At 52.6% G+C, this 17,585-nt stretch overlaps 1 protein-coding gene across 1 annotated transcript; it reads right to left on the bottom strand.

Moving 5' to 3' along the window:
* Positions 1-312: 312 nt before the first annotated feature.
* Positions 313-15,258, bottom strand: Copb2 (COPI coat complex subunit beta 2). The gene is made up of 22 exons (XM_048334589.1): positions 15,122-15,258; positions 14,139-14,276; positions 12,546-12,632; positions 12,235-12,361; positions 11,165-11,313; positions 9,450-9,596; positions 8,391-8,490; positions 7,713-7,855; positions 7,350-7,549; positions 6,287-6,397; positions 6,006-6,094; positions 5,819-5,925; positions 5,032-5,175; positions 4,545-4,675; positions 4,033-4,240; positions 3,463-3,573; positions 2,049-2,263; positions 1,507-1,599; positions 1,246-1,426; positions 1,100-1,168; positions 948-1,013; positions 313-624 (listed from the first exon to the last, which is right to left on the bottom strand). Exons 1-22 carry the CDS (start codon positions 15,122-15,124, stop codon positions 529-531), a joined length of 2,715 nt encoding a protein of 904 aa, XP_048190546.1. The 5' UTR covers positions 15,125-15,258; the 3' UTR covers positions 313-528.
* Positions 15,259-17,585: the final 2,327 nt, after the last annotated feature.

The following is a 17,585-nucleotide window of genomic DNA, read 5'->3' as shown; positions in this document are numbered from 1 at the left end:
TCTAGTTGCTCATACAAAAATAGAAAATATAAATGCTCTACTTAAGGTGGGGGGGTAACTGAAAAATGATAACTTATAATTTGAGCTTCTGATTATGAGCTTCTCTATCTGTAGCACACAAAGTAGCCAGGAGCGAAGCCAGCTTGCAGAGGTGGGAGCCCTGGGCCCGAGTCGGGAAGAGTCCGGCCGCCTGGCCGTCAAGCTGCGCACACCAGAGCCAGTGATGGGAGGAGACAGAGGTAGACAACGTGCAGGTGTTTTTTCTAAAACAGTGGAAATATAATTTCCACTATTCAGAGAGCAGGAAACACGTTTTCCATTAATTCAAAAGATTTTTATGGGACATGGTCTAACAAACATAATTGTTTAAATGCTGCACATAAATTCCTCTTAGGATGAGGAGACGGACTTGAGCCCTTCAGGCTCACAGCATTTAAGATACAAAAATCAAAGTTTCTCAGGGTTCCCAACACTGAGGTGAGGATCAATGCCTTCATATTAATGACTAAAGGGGGATTTGAGATTACTTCAGTCATCCAGGATGTCCTCATCCAAATTGATGTCTGTGGTGTCAATATCTTCTAATTCCAAGTTATCCAGATCCACTTCTAGTTCAAGTAAGCTCTGGAAATGAACAAGAAGTTGCACAGTGCTGAGTTATCAGAACTAAATTTCCTTCACAGTGGGAAAAGCTTCACCCCTCCCCAAAGTCCTGCTCAGAACAGATCGTGGGGCTGGGACTATGGCCTAGTGGTAGAGTGCTTGCCTCGTGTACATGAAGCCCTAGGTTCGATTCCTCAGCACCACATATGTAGAAAAGGCCAGAGGTGGCGCTGTGGCTCAAGTGGTAGAGTGCTAGCCTTGAGCAAAGAGAAGCCAGGGACAGCGCTCAGGCCCTGGGGCACCATGGGGGAGGGGAGAGCAGGGAGAGGGGATGTCTGACCCACCTTCTCATCCTTGGTGGTCTGGGAGGTGCAGATGACTGGAGATGGGGAAGGCTTCCCTTCTGGTTCCTGGAAGCCCAAGCAAAGGTACTTAAGACAAGGGAGGCTGGAGAAATGGAAGCTTGTGGTGGGGGAGGGAGGTGTGTTCCACTGACCTGCTGTGCTGGGGGCCTGGAGGGCTGGAAGCCTTTTGCCTCTTCCATCACATTTCTCTCTTCATTCGGCTGTCAGAAAGCAAAGCAGTGAGACAGCGCCGGCCGCGTCTGAGCAGCGTGGCCCGACCCTTTGGGCGGCTACTCACCGTGACGAGCGGGTACTGCTTGGCAGGCAGCAAATCGGCATGCATTTCCTTCACCCATTCTTCAACCACAAAGGCTTCTTTCAATCCAGGGAAGAGGTTTTCATACTCGGTCGGGTCAGCGAGGGATTCTGCTGCTTTCTGATTGATTTTGGAAAGATTCTCCCTCCAGAGCTTCACTACCCTGTGAACCAAGGAGGCGCTAAATAAGTAAGCGTGGGCTACTTCTACCGGAAGCATTGCTTCCTGATGTTACAGTCTCACCTTGAAACCTGACTGGGTAAGTAGGTCCGGGCCAGGAAGGCGGCTTCTGGCAGTCTGCCGGTTCGAATCAGGAGCTCCAGGCATGCATCAAGCCTGAGGGTGAAAGCGAAAGGCGGTGCTACAGTGGCATCCAGCACCAGCTGTGACTCAACAGCTGAGACTCAAGTGTGGTCACTGGCCTTTGAGGCTGGGAGGCACAGGGAGACTTTGCAGCCATTTCACAGCCCTTGAGAATGTTGGGGGGCTTGGCTTTCTAAGAGGAGGTAGGCAGGCAGCCAGTGCAGCTCGCTGCCAGAGGGTATTGAGATGTGCGCATCTGCACATCAAGGCCGGGCTCCTCATCCTCCCTGACCCTTGTCACACACACGTCAAGGCCGTCGGTCTGGTAAAGTCACCTGCTGAGAAATGGGCTCAACCATTCCCACCCTCACAGTTGTCCCAGCTAGACCTGCTGCCAGTACACAGCTTTGTCCTGAGCCCACCACCGGCCTGCTGCCACCCATCCTCCGTCCCCTCACAGGGGGACTGGGGCCCACACTTACTTGCCCTGTAAGAAGTAGCTCATGAACGCCACGTTGTTCTTGCCGTCCCTCTCGGCGCCCTCTGCGAGCTTGTTTACCATGCCTGCATTTCCGGAGGCCGTGGCCAGGAGCAGCAGCCCCCCGTAGTCCTGGGCGTGGTGCAGGCACTCCTGGGCCAGGCCGAACTGGCACTTACTGATGGCGAGCTCGGCCAGTTGCTTCCACTTCTGCTCTGACTGCAAGAAAGAGCCGCACATTAAACTGTCGCAAGTCCCCACGTTGGTCAGTTAGCGTGAACATGCTGGCAATGGCGAGGCTACAGATGAGGAAACAGCTATTATTAGCTGTCTAATAGAGAGGGATGTCGCTGTAGCTAGACAGAATCGACAGGAAAGCTATGCTTGTTAGCTCTATCCAAACAAGGCATAAAATGTCAAGTGAGGGAATGCAAATTATCCATTAATGACAACTGTCAGCATACTTAAAAACCATCTGATAGCTTGCAATCACCTGCATGAACAAATTTAATACCACGTTTTTGAAAACAGAAAAACTGTCCTCAAATATTTATGCCATGTGTAGCTTCTCAGAAATAACGTGTTCCACATCTGGTTGATTTTAACATAGCTAGGATTTATGTTGCACAGACTGAACGGACTCACCAGTAATTGCGAGACTGCAATATGCAAAGTTGTACAAAAATGTTGCTCAACTCCCTTGTCAAAGGTCAGAGCCCCGGAGCTGCGGGTTCAGGAGGCTGCCACGCGGCTGCTGCTCCTGCAGACTGCCTGCCGTAAACCTCCTTTTCTCTAAGACCAAACCAGCTCACTGTGGAAAACACTTCCCATTACAGTGCTAAGGGTGTCCTGAACATATCCCGACTCATTTGTGGAAAGGATAATGCATCTTGGGGCTGGGAATATGGCCTAGTGGCAAGAGCGCTTGCCTCGTATACTTGAAGCCCTGGGTTCGATTCCCCAGCACCACATATATAGAAAATGGCCAGAAGTGGCGCTGTGGCTCAAGTGGCAGAGTGCTAGCCTTGAGCAAGAAGAAGCCAGGGACAGTGCTCAGGCCCTGAGTCCAGGCCCAGGACTGGCAAAAAAAAAAAAAAAGGATAATCCATCTTTAAGAACCTCACCAAGGCTGGGGATATAGCCTAGTGGCAAGAGTGCCTGCCTCGGATACACGAGGCCCTAGGTTCGATTCCCCAGCACCACATATACAGAAAACGGCCAGAAGCGGCGCTGTGGCTCAAGTGGCAGAGTGCTAGCCTTGAGCGGGAAGAAGCCAGGGACAGTGCTCAGGCCTGAGTCCAAGGCCCAGGACTGGCCAAAAAAAAAAGAACCTCACCAAAATGAGTCAGCAATCTCTTTTTCACCCAAACATGTACTTATTTCCCATCACATAGGAAAAATAAAGCAGCGGTACATACCTCTGCCTCCACAGCTAACTGGTAGGCAATTTTTAGCTCTCCAAGTTGTAGAGCAAGCTCAAAACGGTGCTCGGGATCTGTGGATACCGTCAGAGCCTGCTGCTTGAAGCCCTGGACAGACGGACAAAATACTGTAATCTAGCAACTTACAAGAAGCAGATCATAAAATACTGGTTACGTAGACAAATTAAGGAGTCACTGGCTGATAGACCTGGCAGATCACACATTCAATCACACGATGCCTGGTTTTTTGTTTTGGCCAAGGCACCGTCTGTGGTTGTGTCTCCCCGCCACCGCCTCCTTGAGCTAGACGATGGGGGCACTCCGTCCCAGAGCTCTAGGTGCGATGGAGTGTCTCACACACGGATGCCCGTGCAAGACCATGATCCACCCCAGCTCCCGCCTGCCTCGTAGCCACAGTGGGACGCTTGCGCTTTCTCAGCAACTAGACTAGGGCAACTGTTTCTTTTTTTAAAGACGATTCAAGCTGGCCGGTGCTAGATTAAGGAGTAACATTTTTCAAATCCACACCAGACAATTTTTTCAAAACAAAAAGGAAAACCATGTCACCTGCTTTTCCAGGAAGTGTGCGACTCTGGTCCTCTGCTCTTTCGGGATGGTGGGAAGGACCTTATCGGCCATGCCGAAGTCTCTGCGCATGACGGCTGTCTGGTATTCCAGGACAGACACCAGCAGGGAGTAGCTAACGATGTTCAGTTCCTTATCCCCCAGGTAAAGCCTGTTGTCTTTGGGAATGTAGCCCAGGAGGTACATCGTCCTGTGGCACAGAGAGAGTGTTGAGAGGGGCCCCCATCTGCAGTTACACACAAAAATGCCTTGCTCAAAACCAACGTGATTTTGGTTAACAGGCGACTCCCTAAAAATGCAGTACAGAAAAATCAGCTTATCAGTGCTGCAAGTCAGCACCAGGTTTTGTTTTATGAATACTTTTTTTTTTTTTTTTTTTTGGTACTGGGGATTGAACCCAGGACGTTGCACTTGCTAGGCAAGTGCTTTGCCATTAAGCTACATCCCAGCTCCCCCCCACCCATTTTAAATTAGGAAAGCAAAATGGTAGCTACCTGTCCAAGTGGGCAATGGTGACTATTTCTCCTCCGACATAATAGTTTAATCTGTTCACAGAACTTGTGTAAATGAAGCAGTCCCCTACCCACAGCCCTGTTTTCACAATTTCCTGAATCTCACCAAGAACCTGGAAGAAAGAAAACAAGATACCATCTTACCCAGCGTTAGTGAAGCTGTCATAGAATTAGGGGTGCCGAGGTAACAACACTATTCCAAGGAGGACAATCAATCTTAAAAGCATGCTAGTGGAGGTGGAAGGGCTAGAGCGCCAGCCTTGAGTACTGGCATAAGATTTCCTAAAATTACAGCATACGTTTCTTTTAAACCTATTTGCCTTTACAGTCCGATGTTTAAGCCAAGATTTTTAATTTTCGCCTTTCACCCAAACTCCTGTAATGAACCTCCACAACCCCACTGAGAATGAGACGTCTGCTGGGAGGACGTGAGGCGTTGTGGGGACGGCGAGCGGGTGTGGGGCGTCACCTCGAAGGCGTCCTCTATGCCGTCCTCCGTCACGCCCTCGTGCGTCTCCTGGGCGGCCAGGACTTTCTCCGACAGGTACTTGAGGATGAAGAAGGATTCCTCGGTGGCAATGCAGACAAGCTCTCCGGAGTCAGACCAGAAGATCTGTCACGTCGCAAACAAAAACAGCAGTGCTTTGGCTTTCTGAGAGGGTGTGCCAAACTGCCGAATCTTCCATCGACAGTGCTATGGAGGGCATTTGTACACATATTTGGGGGGGGGGGGGCAGTGGGAAGACCGAGAGCAGGACAGCTGTCAGCCCCCACCAGAGGTGCGGGAAGTGCCGTGCTCTGGAGTGGCTCGTTCCCTCCTCTCGCTCTAGCCAGTGCTTCCTACCCTTCATTTCCATTGCCTCCAACCCTTAGGAGCCTCTCGACATTGCTTTCCTAGCCTCGGCCTCTACTGAGATGGGAATGCTGCAGGTGAACTGGGTGCCCATCGCTTAGACTTAGGCAGCCATCATGGGTAAAATGAAAGGGCTCTCCGCGCTGCAGGGGTGCTCCTCGGCCCTTTCAAGGCTTCCTTGGCTTGGTCTGGGAAGCACACTTTTTACTCCACCGAGAGCCATTTAAAATAGGAAGAGCACTTGGAATTTGTGTGACTTTTCACACTTTTCAGAGTGTGCAGTGTTCACTATCGCATTCAGATACCACCATCCGGAGGTGCATGGCTTTGTGTTGAACGCCACGGGTTAGGAGCGCGCGTGCTCAGGTGAAGGGGCTACGAGCAGCAACGGAAGGAAACTCACGTGTTTAGGCTGAATTTCAATCCTGCGGATGAGCTCTGTGTTGTCCCAGTCGTAGAAGGCCAGGCCGTTCACAGACCTCACGCCCAGCAGGAAGCCTCCATAGATACCTTAGCAAGCAGAAGACTGGCTTTAGGTGCTCTGGGGAGCATCAAGCTTCTACAAACGTGCCACAAACCCCACTACTCACTTTCAGCTCCAAAATCTGGTTTAAATGATTTTTTTTCCTTAAAGTTCTTAAATATCTTCACCACACTGTTGCTCTCTCTTATTGCATATCTGAAGGGGGGAAAGGCAAACGCAGCACGTTACACATGCTGGCTCAGTGCTAAGTCCAGAAAGGACACGGGCTCCGAGGACACCACGATGCCCGAGGAGCCTCCGCCCGGGCAGCTCAGCTGCAGCACCATCCGCGCCCTCGCCCGGCAGCCTCCCGCCCCGGGAAGCTGCACTCAAGCAGACCAGACTTACTCTGAAGAGTCGTGGGCCCAGGCAAACTCCTGGGCAGAGCCGAAGCTCTTGTTTCTCAGGGCCATTGCTGTGTAGATGATGTATTCCCCATCACCGCACACCACGACAAACCTACAGGGACACGCAGGAGCGAGGAGCCCGTCACTCACACTCAAGGTCAACAACTCAGACGAAGGCTACTCTGCTCAATTATTAACCCTTTACCATCTTCTGAAGGTCTCTGTTGTTAGAAATCACAGATTTAGACAAAAAAAATCCAAAAGCAAATTATGAATATGGAGTTGGTATGGACAGTGTCACCACTGGGGCCTTGTCTGAGGAGCATGGGGCCTGGGGGGCAGGAGGAGGGAGAGCTCGGCGGGGACGGGTCCAGGGCTCTCTGCTCGGGAGACGCCACAAGAGGGCGCCAGCGACCTGATTAAAAACTACCTTCAGGGGAAAAGCCAGACAATGGCGAACGTGGACCAGGAAGCACCGCTCTCACAACCTGGAATGGTGACCACTCCGTACAGTTACTTAGTACAAACATCTGCACCATGAGGTCAGTCATTCCAATTAGTGAAAAGAATCTCAGTTCATTTCCGGGACTTGAATTTATCACTATCCGCAGGATAGTTTAACAACTACTGGGAAAAGTAGAATGCAGTGTGGTCACCAGAACTTCCCAGTAGACATAAAACAACACTCCTCATACCTATCAAATAGAAGGCTGTCATGGCTGTCACCAAATGGTGGATGGCCAATAGTTTAAGACATAGGAAGGAAAACATAGTTCTAATTGTAAGAAATGAAATTATTACCGTTCCAAAACCTATTCAAAAGACCCCCAGTAGTCAGTCTATCTTCCTAAGAGCAATAGGTCAGCAAGTACTTAGTGAGCATCTACCAAGTCCCTGAAGCCATGAAGTACAAGGTGGACAAGCACAGCCTCCTGAACCCCGCATGTCATCTGTGTCAGCGGGCCCTGCCGTGTCCATCTGTGGGGATGGAGCAAAAGCGGGGAGACTAGCGGAAGACCCTGCTCTAACTTCCGCAGGCACCCCCAGAGCTGCTGACGGCTTACCGCCCGTTGGGGTTGTGCTGGATGGTCTGAGGGTATATTTCACAACTGCCCATGTCCTTCACTGCCAGCGGCAGCCTTTCTCCATCTTTAATCTCAGCATCACCCATGGCTTTGAGGTTGGCCTGCTGGACTTCTGAATGCTTGGCCCAGATGATCTTCCCGTTGGCGTCCATGGACATGGCGGGCTCCTCCCGACCAAGCTGCGGGAAGGACAGGGGGCTCTTAGGCACCGAGAGGGAAGCAAACGACACGCACTTCCAGAGGGGTCTGCGCGCTTCCTGCCTGGCAGATGTCTAGAGCTCCGAGAGAGGAACCAGGTTCACAGACCCTGCCCCTCGGAAGACGCCAGCACGGCACGGGTACCTTCACGATGATGCTCCCTTCGTCGTAGCCCAGAGCAACGTTGTTGGAGCCTCGCAGGCTGGCCACGCACCACACCCTCTCCATTCCGTAGTTCAGCGTGCTCTCCAGCCGGTAGGTGCTCGAGTGCCAAATGCGCACCGTGCCTACAAAGAACCATGGGAATATTCTCTCTCGATGGGCATCCATCCATCAGGTGTCAGGTGAACTGTCAGGTCGCATGGAAGCGTCTCCATTCCAGGAGAAAGCGCTTCCTTACCACTGTCTATTTGTAGGACTTAGGAAGCAACAGAGACGTGAAAGCAGAAAACCTGCAAGGAGCTAAAGCCACACGAGTGATTTCTGATGTCAAGTAGTGACAGGACTCTCTGAGTGGCATGGTGTGTGTCTGCTGCTTTCTCTGGGGGCCTAGAAAGCTGGGGAGCGGCCCATGGCACCCTAGCCCACAAGGAGCCAAACCACACATTCACAAAGGGCAGAGCCGGGATGTGAACCCAGGCTTGTCGCTCTCCCGAGCACGTGCTTTCTCAGTTTTGCTCTAGAACGCCTGGGTGTCCTCATCTGAGTGACAGAGACAAAGCACACTAGCAGGACGACGAAGCCCCTCCATGCTCGGACTGGCCAGGCCCACCTCTTGCTTGGACACACAGAGTAAATAGGGAAGGCCACGGTCGCGCTTACCATCCTCGGAGCCCGTGATGATGATGGGCAGCTCAGGGTGGAAGCTGGCGCAGGACACGTTCTGGGCGTGCCCCTCCAGGGTCTGCACGCATGTCTTGTTCTGTAACATGACACGGAAGACGTGCTTACTAGTGGAACAAGTCGTACAACTTCAGTTTTCCCAACCCAGAGACACACTATGTAAGTAATCATGAGTACGGTGACCTAAATGGCTCCAATACCAAAAAACGGAGTGATCTTCTGTGTTCATATTTAATTTACAGATTTACTGTAACCGTAACCACCGTATTTAGAGAAGGATCAAGAGATCGAGAGTTTCACCTACACATAGTTTATCCAAGTCCTAAGGCTTTCCCTTTCCTCAACCCTTCCATCTCTGGGCTAATAAGGTAGAGCTGCTGTAGCCAATATTTTCATTCGAAATTTAACAACATGAAAAAGTTTCAAAGTATACCAGTTTTTCAGGCCCAAGTTTATTAACTGTTCATAGATACTTTCAGTGTGGGATACAAAAAAAAAAAGTGCAGGGAAAGGCTAGAGACAGAAGACATGGTAGAGATAGTTCCTAACTGCATTTGTAAGAGTTTATGTGGAAAAAAAATGTCATGCCATTACTCACTAAATATAAATGCAAGTCAATGAGAAACTCAAGCATGTATAATTTACATTACAATGTAAATTTTTCTAAATTATTGAATAAAAATGTTTTATCTTTTTGGTCAGTTATGGGCCTTTTTCTCAGGGCTAGCACTCTACTGCTTGAGTCACAGCGCCATTTCAAGTTTTTGAGTGATTGATTGGAGATAAGAGTCTCACAGAGACTTTTCTGCCTGGGTTGGCTTTGAACCACAATCCTCAGATCTCGGCCTCCTGAGGAGCTAGGATGACAGGCGGGGGCCACGAGTGCTGGGCTTTGTATTCATTTTTATGAGATTTCTGGGACCACAGTTTTGGTCTAAATGACGAGATTTAAGTTACTCCACTAGAGTTTTAGGATTTAAGCCTTAATAGGAACAGCAAGCACATCACACAGCAAGAGATGTTATGAAGAAACTGTACCTGATAATCCCATATTTTAACCAGACGGTCATCGGCACCTGAAATGAGGTATGGCTTGTCACCGCCGCTGTAGTAATCGATGCAGTTCACGCCTTTCTCGTGTCCCTCCAGAGTGAAGTTTGGCGAGGAGGAGCCTAGCTGCCACACCTGCGGAGGGCAGGAGCCCGGGTCAGCCCTGGGCGGGGCTCTGGAATGGCAGGCCCCTCCCCCCGCTTCCCACAGACCACATGACACGCCAAGGCCCAGCAGAGAGAAGCGGAGGAATGCTCTTGGGCTCAGCCCTTAGTGACGTTCTTTCCCCATTCACTTGGACTTTCAGCAGGAAGAATCACTAATGTCTCCTGCAAGTGCTGACGTCCAGGCTTTATTCCCAACTATGAATTTAGTCGATCTATGGTGATGCTTGGGAACATTGAGAAACCTCTAAGCTATATAATGGTTTTATGGAAGATTTAATGTAACCTAATGAAACTGGGTTTAGTTAGATGTACTTAAATGAAAAAAGAAATACGGCTCAATTGGAAAAGTTTCAAATATGACTAGGAAACTAAAGACTGAGTTTCACCTTTACAACTGTGTTCCTAGTACCTACCACACAGAAAGCCCAATGGGGAGCTTAGCGGTAGGGAACGAAATGTTCACCGGTTATCATACATGCAAACTTTACTCGAGCCAAAGGTAATTCTTGTTCTCACAATAAACCTAATTTAGTGACGTTTACAGCTAATTTCAAAGATTCCAATGTGTATTAAAAGCAAGGACAATTCAACAAGTGGGGAGGAGAAAAAAGGAAGGTCAAACCCTTACAATATTTAGATATGTAACCGTTGATGCCTGCTAAAGAGAAACTAATGAAAATACTATACCTACGTAGCAAATGTAGTAGCAAAAGTTAATGCAGTTGTAAGTGTTCGCATGTGGCCTTGTTTTAAATCTTATCATGGGAAGTGGAGTCGACTGTTGTCACCACACTGAGCACCTGCTAGGGGCGAGACAGCAGTCTGCTGCTGATCGTCTGTTGGGGGCGAGAGGAGGCACCCAGGATTTCAGGGATTCAGACTTCCCCAAACACGACGATTGTGGCGCAATGTAAGAAAGGGCATCGCAGAAACAATGGGCTGAATGAGACGAGCAAAACTGAGAGGAGAGCCACTGGGGTCTGACCACAGCGTCTCAGAATAAATTTGTACGCTAAGTCCTCAACGCTGGGCAGCTCTCTAGAGAAAACAAATCAAGCAGGCAGAAGAAGACTTGCAGGCAGAGAGGCAAGAGCTGGTGAAATGGTGAGAGCATTGGAGAGACATCTCATAATGTCATCCCAGACTAACAACAGGGCCTTGTTCCACACAGCAGCTTCTGGTCTGTGGCATCTAGGCAGACAGACGGCTGGTGGAGGAAGGACGGCGAGGCCAACAGGACTTTAATACAAGAGAGATTAATAATGACAGAGGTCAACAATCTATAACCAGCAGAAGAGGAAAAGATTAACCGAGAGAGGACATGAGAATTTCTCTGATTTCATGTTCCTAGAGGCTAAAAATACCTTGCGGTGTATTGTTCCATAGAGAAAAATGCTCCTTCCGTAAAAGCAGAGCTGCCACAAAATCGTCTTCTCAATAGAAGACGCCTTCCTGCTCATGATGAGAAGCCCCATCTTCAGAATGAGATTCTGAAGCACACCTGAGGACGGGCAGGTTGACTTCAGGAGCACCCACCTTGATGGTCCTGTCCAGAGAGGCGCTGGCAAACTGGTTGTTGTCTTTGGGGTTAATCACGATCTGCATAACGTAGTGCGTGTGGCCCTCAAACACTTGTGAGCAGGACCATTTCTTATCCCAGTCCCAGAGCTTAATGAGCATGTCATCTAGGTACAAAGAGAGGCTCCAGTTAGCGGCAATTTCTTCATTTCAGAACTACAACACAGAGACTTTGTGCTAACCTGACTCAAGTCACACCCTTCGTGATTTATAGAATAACATCAAAACTGAACAACTTCTCTAAGTCCTTATCCTAGGAACAAACTTAACTCTGTAGGAAAATGGAGATAAAGTACTGGCACAAAAGAAACTTTGTAAAAATAATTTAAAAGAACTAAGTGGGTTTCAAAGAATTATACAAACAATAATACAAGTTTTACTAGAATCCAAGTATAACTGAATGATGGTAACTGAGAAAGTAAGTATGTGCTCTTATAAGATTGATAATAAGCATCTCAATTTTCTGTGTGTGCGTGTGTACACATGCTGGTATTGGGCCTTGAACCCAGGGCCTGGGTGTTGTCGCCGAGCCTTTCCATTCAAGGCTGGTGCTCTACCACTTGAGCCGTAATTCCACTTCCAGCTTTTTGGTGGTTAACTGGAGGTAAGAGTCTCTCAGATTTGTCTGCTCAGGCTGGCTTCAAATCATTTCAGCCTCCTGAGCAGTTATGATTACAGGCATGAGCCACTGGTGCCAGATTGTTGACGGCCACAGATGCTGGCCGTCGGCCAACTCACTCCTGAGCTGTTAACGAGCTCCGTGCTCAGCAGAGGCTTCAACATCCTGACCTGCAGATCTTTTCTGACAGGGCTCAGGCCACTGCTATACAATCCTAAATGTAGTTGCTATTTCATTACAATACAAAAGCGAGCTCAATCAATAGCACAGTAATGGAGGAGCTGGGCTGAAAGGCTCGGCCTGGAATTAGAAGTCTACTTACAACAGCAGTTAAAGAACAGCAGGTATCACTGAAGGAAAATGAATTCCCCCCAAAGGACGCACGTGACCGAAAGAGGTCACCTCTTACCACTGCTGGTCAGAATGAACGGCTGGGTGGGATGAACGGCAATACAGCGGATGTAGTCCGAGTGTGCTTCAAACATATGAACTCTCTCCAGAGTGTTGTAGTTGAACACTCTGATCTGCATGTCATCCTGGCGATGGGAATGGAAAGGCCATCACCACGGCTGTAGTGAACTGCATGAACGATTGGTTGTACTACAGGCTTAAGAAATGATGCCCAGGCTTCAAAACATTCACTAAAATGAACACATCAGGAAACCGCCACTAGCTCACACGATCCCAACCAACTCAGACTCAAGACTTCTGACGACGTACCGCTCCGGTGACAACCCAGTTCTTCCTTGCAACAAACTTGGCGGCTCGAACGGGAAGATCGCACACTTCAAACGTCTTCACCAGGGTCTGCAACGTTGAACGAGAACCTGTACTGAGTTATCAGGAGACCCCCGGAAAGCCTGGAACACCCGACTATCGGATCACCTCTGATTCTCAAATGTCCTCAGAGCAGATGATGAAAACCCAACGTGACAGTCAAAGACCAATCCACTGGTTCTTTAACAGATTCGAAAACAAGACCTTTTAAAAAGAGCAGGTGGTGTCAGGAGAGGGCACCCCGTGTCTTGGTGCTCTGCAGGCTCGGCCCGTCCCCCCCTCCACCTCAGCCCCCTGCCTTTGGCCACCCCCAACCTCACCGTTACTCCTCTCCCCTCTCCCTGGAAAACCTACCCATGGAAACTTGCTCCCTTCCTAACTGGGCCCCGTGCTTACGCAATTAACTCCACTCTGCTCAACAAAGGTATAGACCGTCTCCACCACTGCACCCCCAGAACTGGTGCATGGTATTAGTTGAATGAATTAACTTAGTTTCTTCTGTCCAGAACTGACCCCACAGAAGTGACTCAGAACCAAGACATGGTCTGCAGCCATAGAGAGCGGTAAACAAGGCTGCCACAGAACAGCCATGATCCAGCACTGAACTGTGTTGTGTCCTCGCTGGTACAAATGACTAACGTGGTCTCCACAGCCTAGGAGCTCAGCTTCTAGAGCTACATGTTCACAACAACAGACACCCAATGTCAGTTAGAAAATAAGGACTTCTGCTGGGCGCCCGTGGCTCGCGCCTGTCATCCCAGCTACTCAGGAGGCCGAGATCTGAGGATCGTGGTTTGAATCCGGCCCGGATGTGAGACTCTCATCTCTAATAAACTACTCGAAAACGACAGAAGTGGAGCTGTAGCTCAAGTGATAGAGCACTAGCCTTGAGCACAAAAAGGCGCAGGGACAGCACCCAGGTCTTGAGTTCAGGCCCCAGGACCAAAAAAAAAAGGATTTGACAGGTAAAAGAAATTCTGAATTAGCGATGGCCTTATTCTATCAATTCAACAAATACCGGGCACTTCCCGTGTGCCAGGCAATGTCATCTGCCCCGAGACATGGCCCAGGACAGCACGCTGCAGAGCGGGGCGGTGGCAGTCACCGTGGCGCCATCGCAGTGCGTGTAAGAACGTTAAGGTTGACTCCTGACCGTGGATCTCTGACCCTGCTTCTGCCATCTGCAATTCCTCAAGTGTGAATTTTGTCTGGATTTCAAGAATTTCACTCTACGTGCTGGGAAAAAAGACTCCCTAAGTAGATACCTAACCGTATATAGGTCAGTGCTACCAATATGCTATCTGATTTGAAGCAATATATATATATATTAATAAACAGTGGCAAATGCAGCACAGGCTGCCTTGAGGCTCGTCTGCCTCTTGGTGTGGTTGGGGCGTACCCGCCACCTTTCCCCGCGGGTCCCCCACCACCAGCTGGCCCCTCCGAAGGGTGCTCCGCCCTGGGAGAAGCGGTGAGCCCCTGGCTCCGAGGTCCCTGCCAACAGTGTGCTCCCGATCAAGGCCGAGCCAAGCCCACCTGGGTCTCGTGGTTCCAGACGCACACGCTGCCGTTGTAGAGGCTCGCCAACATCCATGGCTCCGTGGGATGCAGGTCCACGCTCTTCACGCGGTCGGACCTGGCCGTCAGCTTCCTCTTGATGTCGAGTCGCAGAGGCTACGGCGGCGTGGAGGACAGTGAGCTGCTGGGTCACGGGGCACGCACGCCCGAGACCACGCAGAGCTCCCGGGGCCGGGCTCGGTCCTGTGCGTGTCGACTCCCTGGCCACGCGGGCACCGAAGCTTGAGCTCGGGCGGCCTGGGTGCCGTCCCGGAGTCCCAGGGGGCAGCGGGCCCGTCCACACCGCCGTGTCACAGGTGGGGCCCCAGGGACAGCGGGCCGTCCACACCGCCGTGTCACGGGTGGGGCCCCGGGGGCAGCGGGCCCGTCCACACCGCCGTGTCACAGGTGGGGCCCCAGGGACAGCGGGCCGTCCACACCGCCGTGTCACGGGTGGGGCCCCGGGGGCAGCGGGCCCGTCCACACCGCCGTGTCACGGGTGGGGCCCCGGGGGCAGCGGGCCCGTCCACACCGCCGTGTCACGGGTGGGGTCCCCGAGGGCAGCGGGCCCGTCCACACCGCCGTGTCACGGGTGGGGCCCCGGGGGCAGCGGGCCCGTCCACACCGCCGTGTCACGGGTGGGGTCCCGGAGCCCCCGGGGGCAGCGGGCCCGTCCACACCGCCGTGTCACGGGTGGGGCCCCTGGGGCAGCGGGCCCGTCCACACCGCCGTGTCACGGGTGGGGTTCGGGTTGGGTTTTTTTTAGTTGCCCCCCCCCCCGGCCCCGCTGCCCCAGCGCTGGGTTCTCGGCGTCTCGCCCACCCCGCACACCGCCGGCGGCCAGGGCCCCCACCCCCTCGCTCCCACCGCCGCGGCCTCCAGGCCGGTGCGGGCCCCGGCGCCCCCGCCCCGCCCCGCGGCCCCGGAGCCGGCCGGCCAGAGCCGCGCGGGGCCCCGCCTACCATGGCGGCGCGGGGCTTCGAGCGCCGGCGCCCTCGCTGGCCTCCGGGCTAGGCAGCCGCTCCGAGAGCCCACCGGCGGCGCCGACCAGTCGCCCACACTGACGTGGAACTTCCGGGAGTCCGCTCTCGCGATGGTCCTGCGGGGTGAGAACGGGGGCGCTCCCGCGAGACTTGGGACGGAGAGGCGCCTGCGCACACCGCGGGCTCCCAGCCCCGCCCCCCCGTCGCCTAGGCAACGCGGCCTGGGAGGACGCCGGACGCGCGAGCGCGCTGGGGCTAGGGCTCCCGCGGTAGAGAGCTCCCCTGGGCGCGCGCACGCACGCACGCACGCGCACGCACGCACGCACGGAGCCGTCCGGTCGTCCTCCCCGCGGTTCCACGGCCCCCCGGTACTTAGGTAGGTGCTTCCTTGCGACGCCCCGGCCTCGGTGCCGTCGGGGCTGGCGTGAGGCGGAGCGTTTCCTGAGCAGCCCCCCGGGGATGAGCGTCTCGGGGACTCGCGGGCCCGGGTTGGCTCGTGGAGATCCGTCCCTCCCTGGTGGGCTCCGCTGCCTCCCCGGCCCGCCCCTTCCTGGCCCGAGGAGGAAAGGCTTCCCGACGTGTCCCCAGAACCACGTGCGTGAGGTTAGGGCAGTCGTGTTTCCTGAAGGATCCCGCCCCGGGGGCTGGGGACGTGGCCTGGTGGGAGAGCGCTCGCCTCGTGTACGTGAGGCCCTGGGTTCGATTCCCCAGCCCCACATATACAGAAAACGGCCAGAAGCGGCGCTGTGGCTCAAGTGGCAGAGTGCTAGCCTTGAGCAAAAAGAAGCCAGGGACAGCGCTCAGGCCCTGAGTTCAAGCCCCAGGACTGGAAAGAAAAAGACGCCCCTGCAAGTGACCATGCTGCATACAAATAAATGCACTTGCTTCTGGAGAATGTGTCCGCACTAGGTTTGCAATCAAATGCAGTTCCAACCGCCAAGGTCTAGAAACGGAAACTCCACGGGCTCGGAGCGCATGACCTGCTTTCATCCAGCCCACGCCTGTCTGAGCTTTAGGACCGTGGGTCCTTGCGTTCGATGTCGTGGCACTTGATACAGGCACTGCCATCCAGCTAAAGCTGGGAAGGAGCGGTGGCTTCTCTGGCCATGTTTTTGGTGTACTCTTCCAAGAGAAATAGAATGTAGCCAGCCTTGACCGGGTTCATATAGGAAGTGAGCATTCAGTGTGTGTGTGTGTGTGTGTGTGTGTGTGTGTGTGTGTGAACTCAGGGCCTTGCCTTCCCACTTGACTCTTCCACTCGAAGCTGGCTCTCTACCACTGGAGCCACAGTTGCACTTTGGACACCGGTGGCGTCAATAGTGTTTGCCACAGGAAATATTAAGAACTGTTTTCCCCCTTGTCGGTTGTGAGGGTTGAACTCGGCTGTCCCTGAGCTCTTTTGCTCAAGGCTAGCAGCGCTCCACCCGTCCGAGACATAGCCCCACTTCTGGTTTTTGAGTTGTTCATTAGACATAAGCGTTTCGCGGGGACTTTTCTGCCCCAGCTTGCTTGGCACCCCAGCTTTTCAGATCTCAGCCACCTGAGTAGCTAGGATTACAGGCTTGAGTCACCGGCGCCCCACTTTGTGTTGGACTTTTCAAAAGATCGTCAGGTGTCTGTCAAACATGGCTCCTCCTTGAGGACATTTTAAAGGTTGCTTGGCGTCATTTCTACTGAACACGCTCAACGTGAAACCCAAACCTGGGGTGCAGGACTCTGCTAGAGAGGCACCGTGTATCTTTTTCTTGGTTGAGCCAAGCTATCTAGACAGCTGAGTAACAGTAAAGGTAGGGACATTTTTGGCTATTTCTCTTTAGTGATTTGGGGCTGTTTCTACTCAATTTGGACTCCGCTTTTTTGTTTTCGTTTTTGGAAGATCTGTTCTGCGCAAGGCACAGTGAGGTGCTTTCTAGGTGAAGATTTTTGCCACCCAGCAGCCTTCCCGGCTCACGCCAAGGAGCCGCCCAGGCAGGCCACCTGTCTTAGAAGAACCAGGAAGGCTCACGCGCATCAGGGAGATGCGTTAGCAATGACCCAGATTTCAGAAGAAGGAGGCAACCGCAGCGGGGCCTGCTCCGGCGGCCAACCCGCTCTGGTAGACACTTGTGGGCGTCAGTACCCCAGAGGTGTCTTCCGCCCAGAGCTGCTCTTCACTGTCCTGTAGCCCGCTTCCGGCTCACGGGCGGTTCCCCCGGCTTCTCTCAGCTTTGGACCCTAAAGGAAAGCCCTGCAGGCCCCATGTACTGGAATACATGATCTTAACGTTCCTTTAGGAGAGGTTAAATACAACACTTGGAGCTCCGTGTCGCCCGCCGTTTCCCCAGTGCCCCGGGCCTTGGGCAACCCGCCATGTCGTGGGGCAGGAAGGGTTTTCTGAAGGAAGGCGACGAGAAGCACGTAGCTCGGCTGTGCCTAGTAGCGTGTGCTTTCCCATCCCTCCACC

This window comes from Perognathus longimembris, chromosome 26, assembly GCF_023159225.1.
Source record: "Perognathus longimembris pacificus isolate PPM17 chromosome 26, ASM2315922v1, whole genome shotgun sequence".
In the NCBI taxonomy this organism is placed as follows: Eukaryota; Metazoa; Chordata; class Mammalia; order Rodentia; family Heteromyidae; genus Perognathus; species Perognathus longimembris.
The sequence above is the reverse complement of the archived record's forward strand: the minus strand, read 5'-3'. Positions and strand labels throughout refer to the sequence as shown.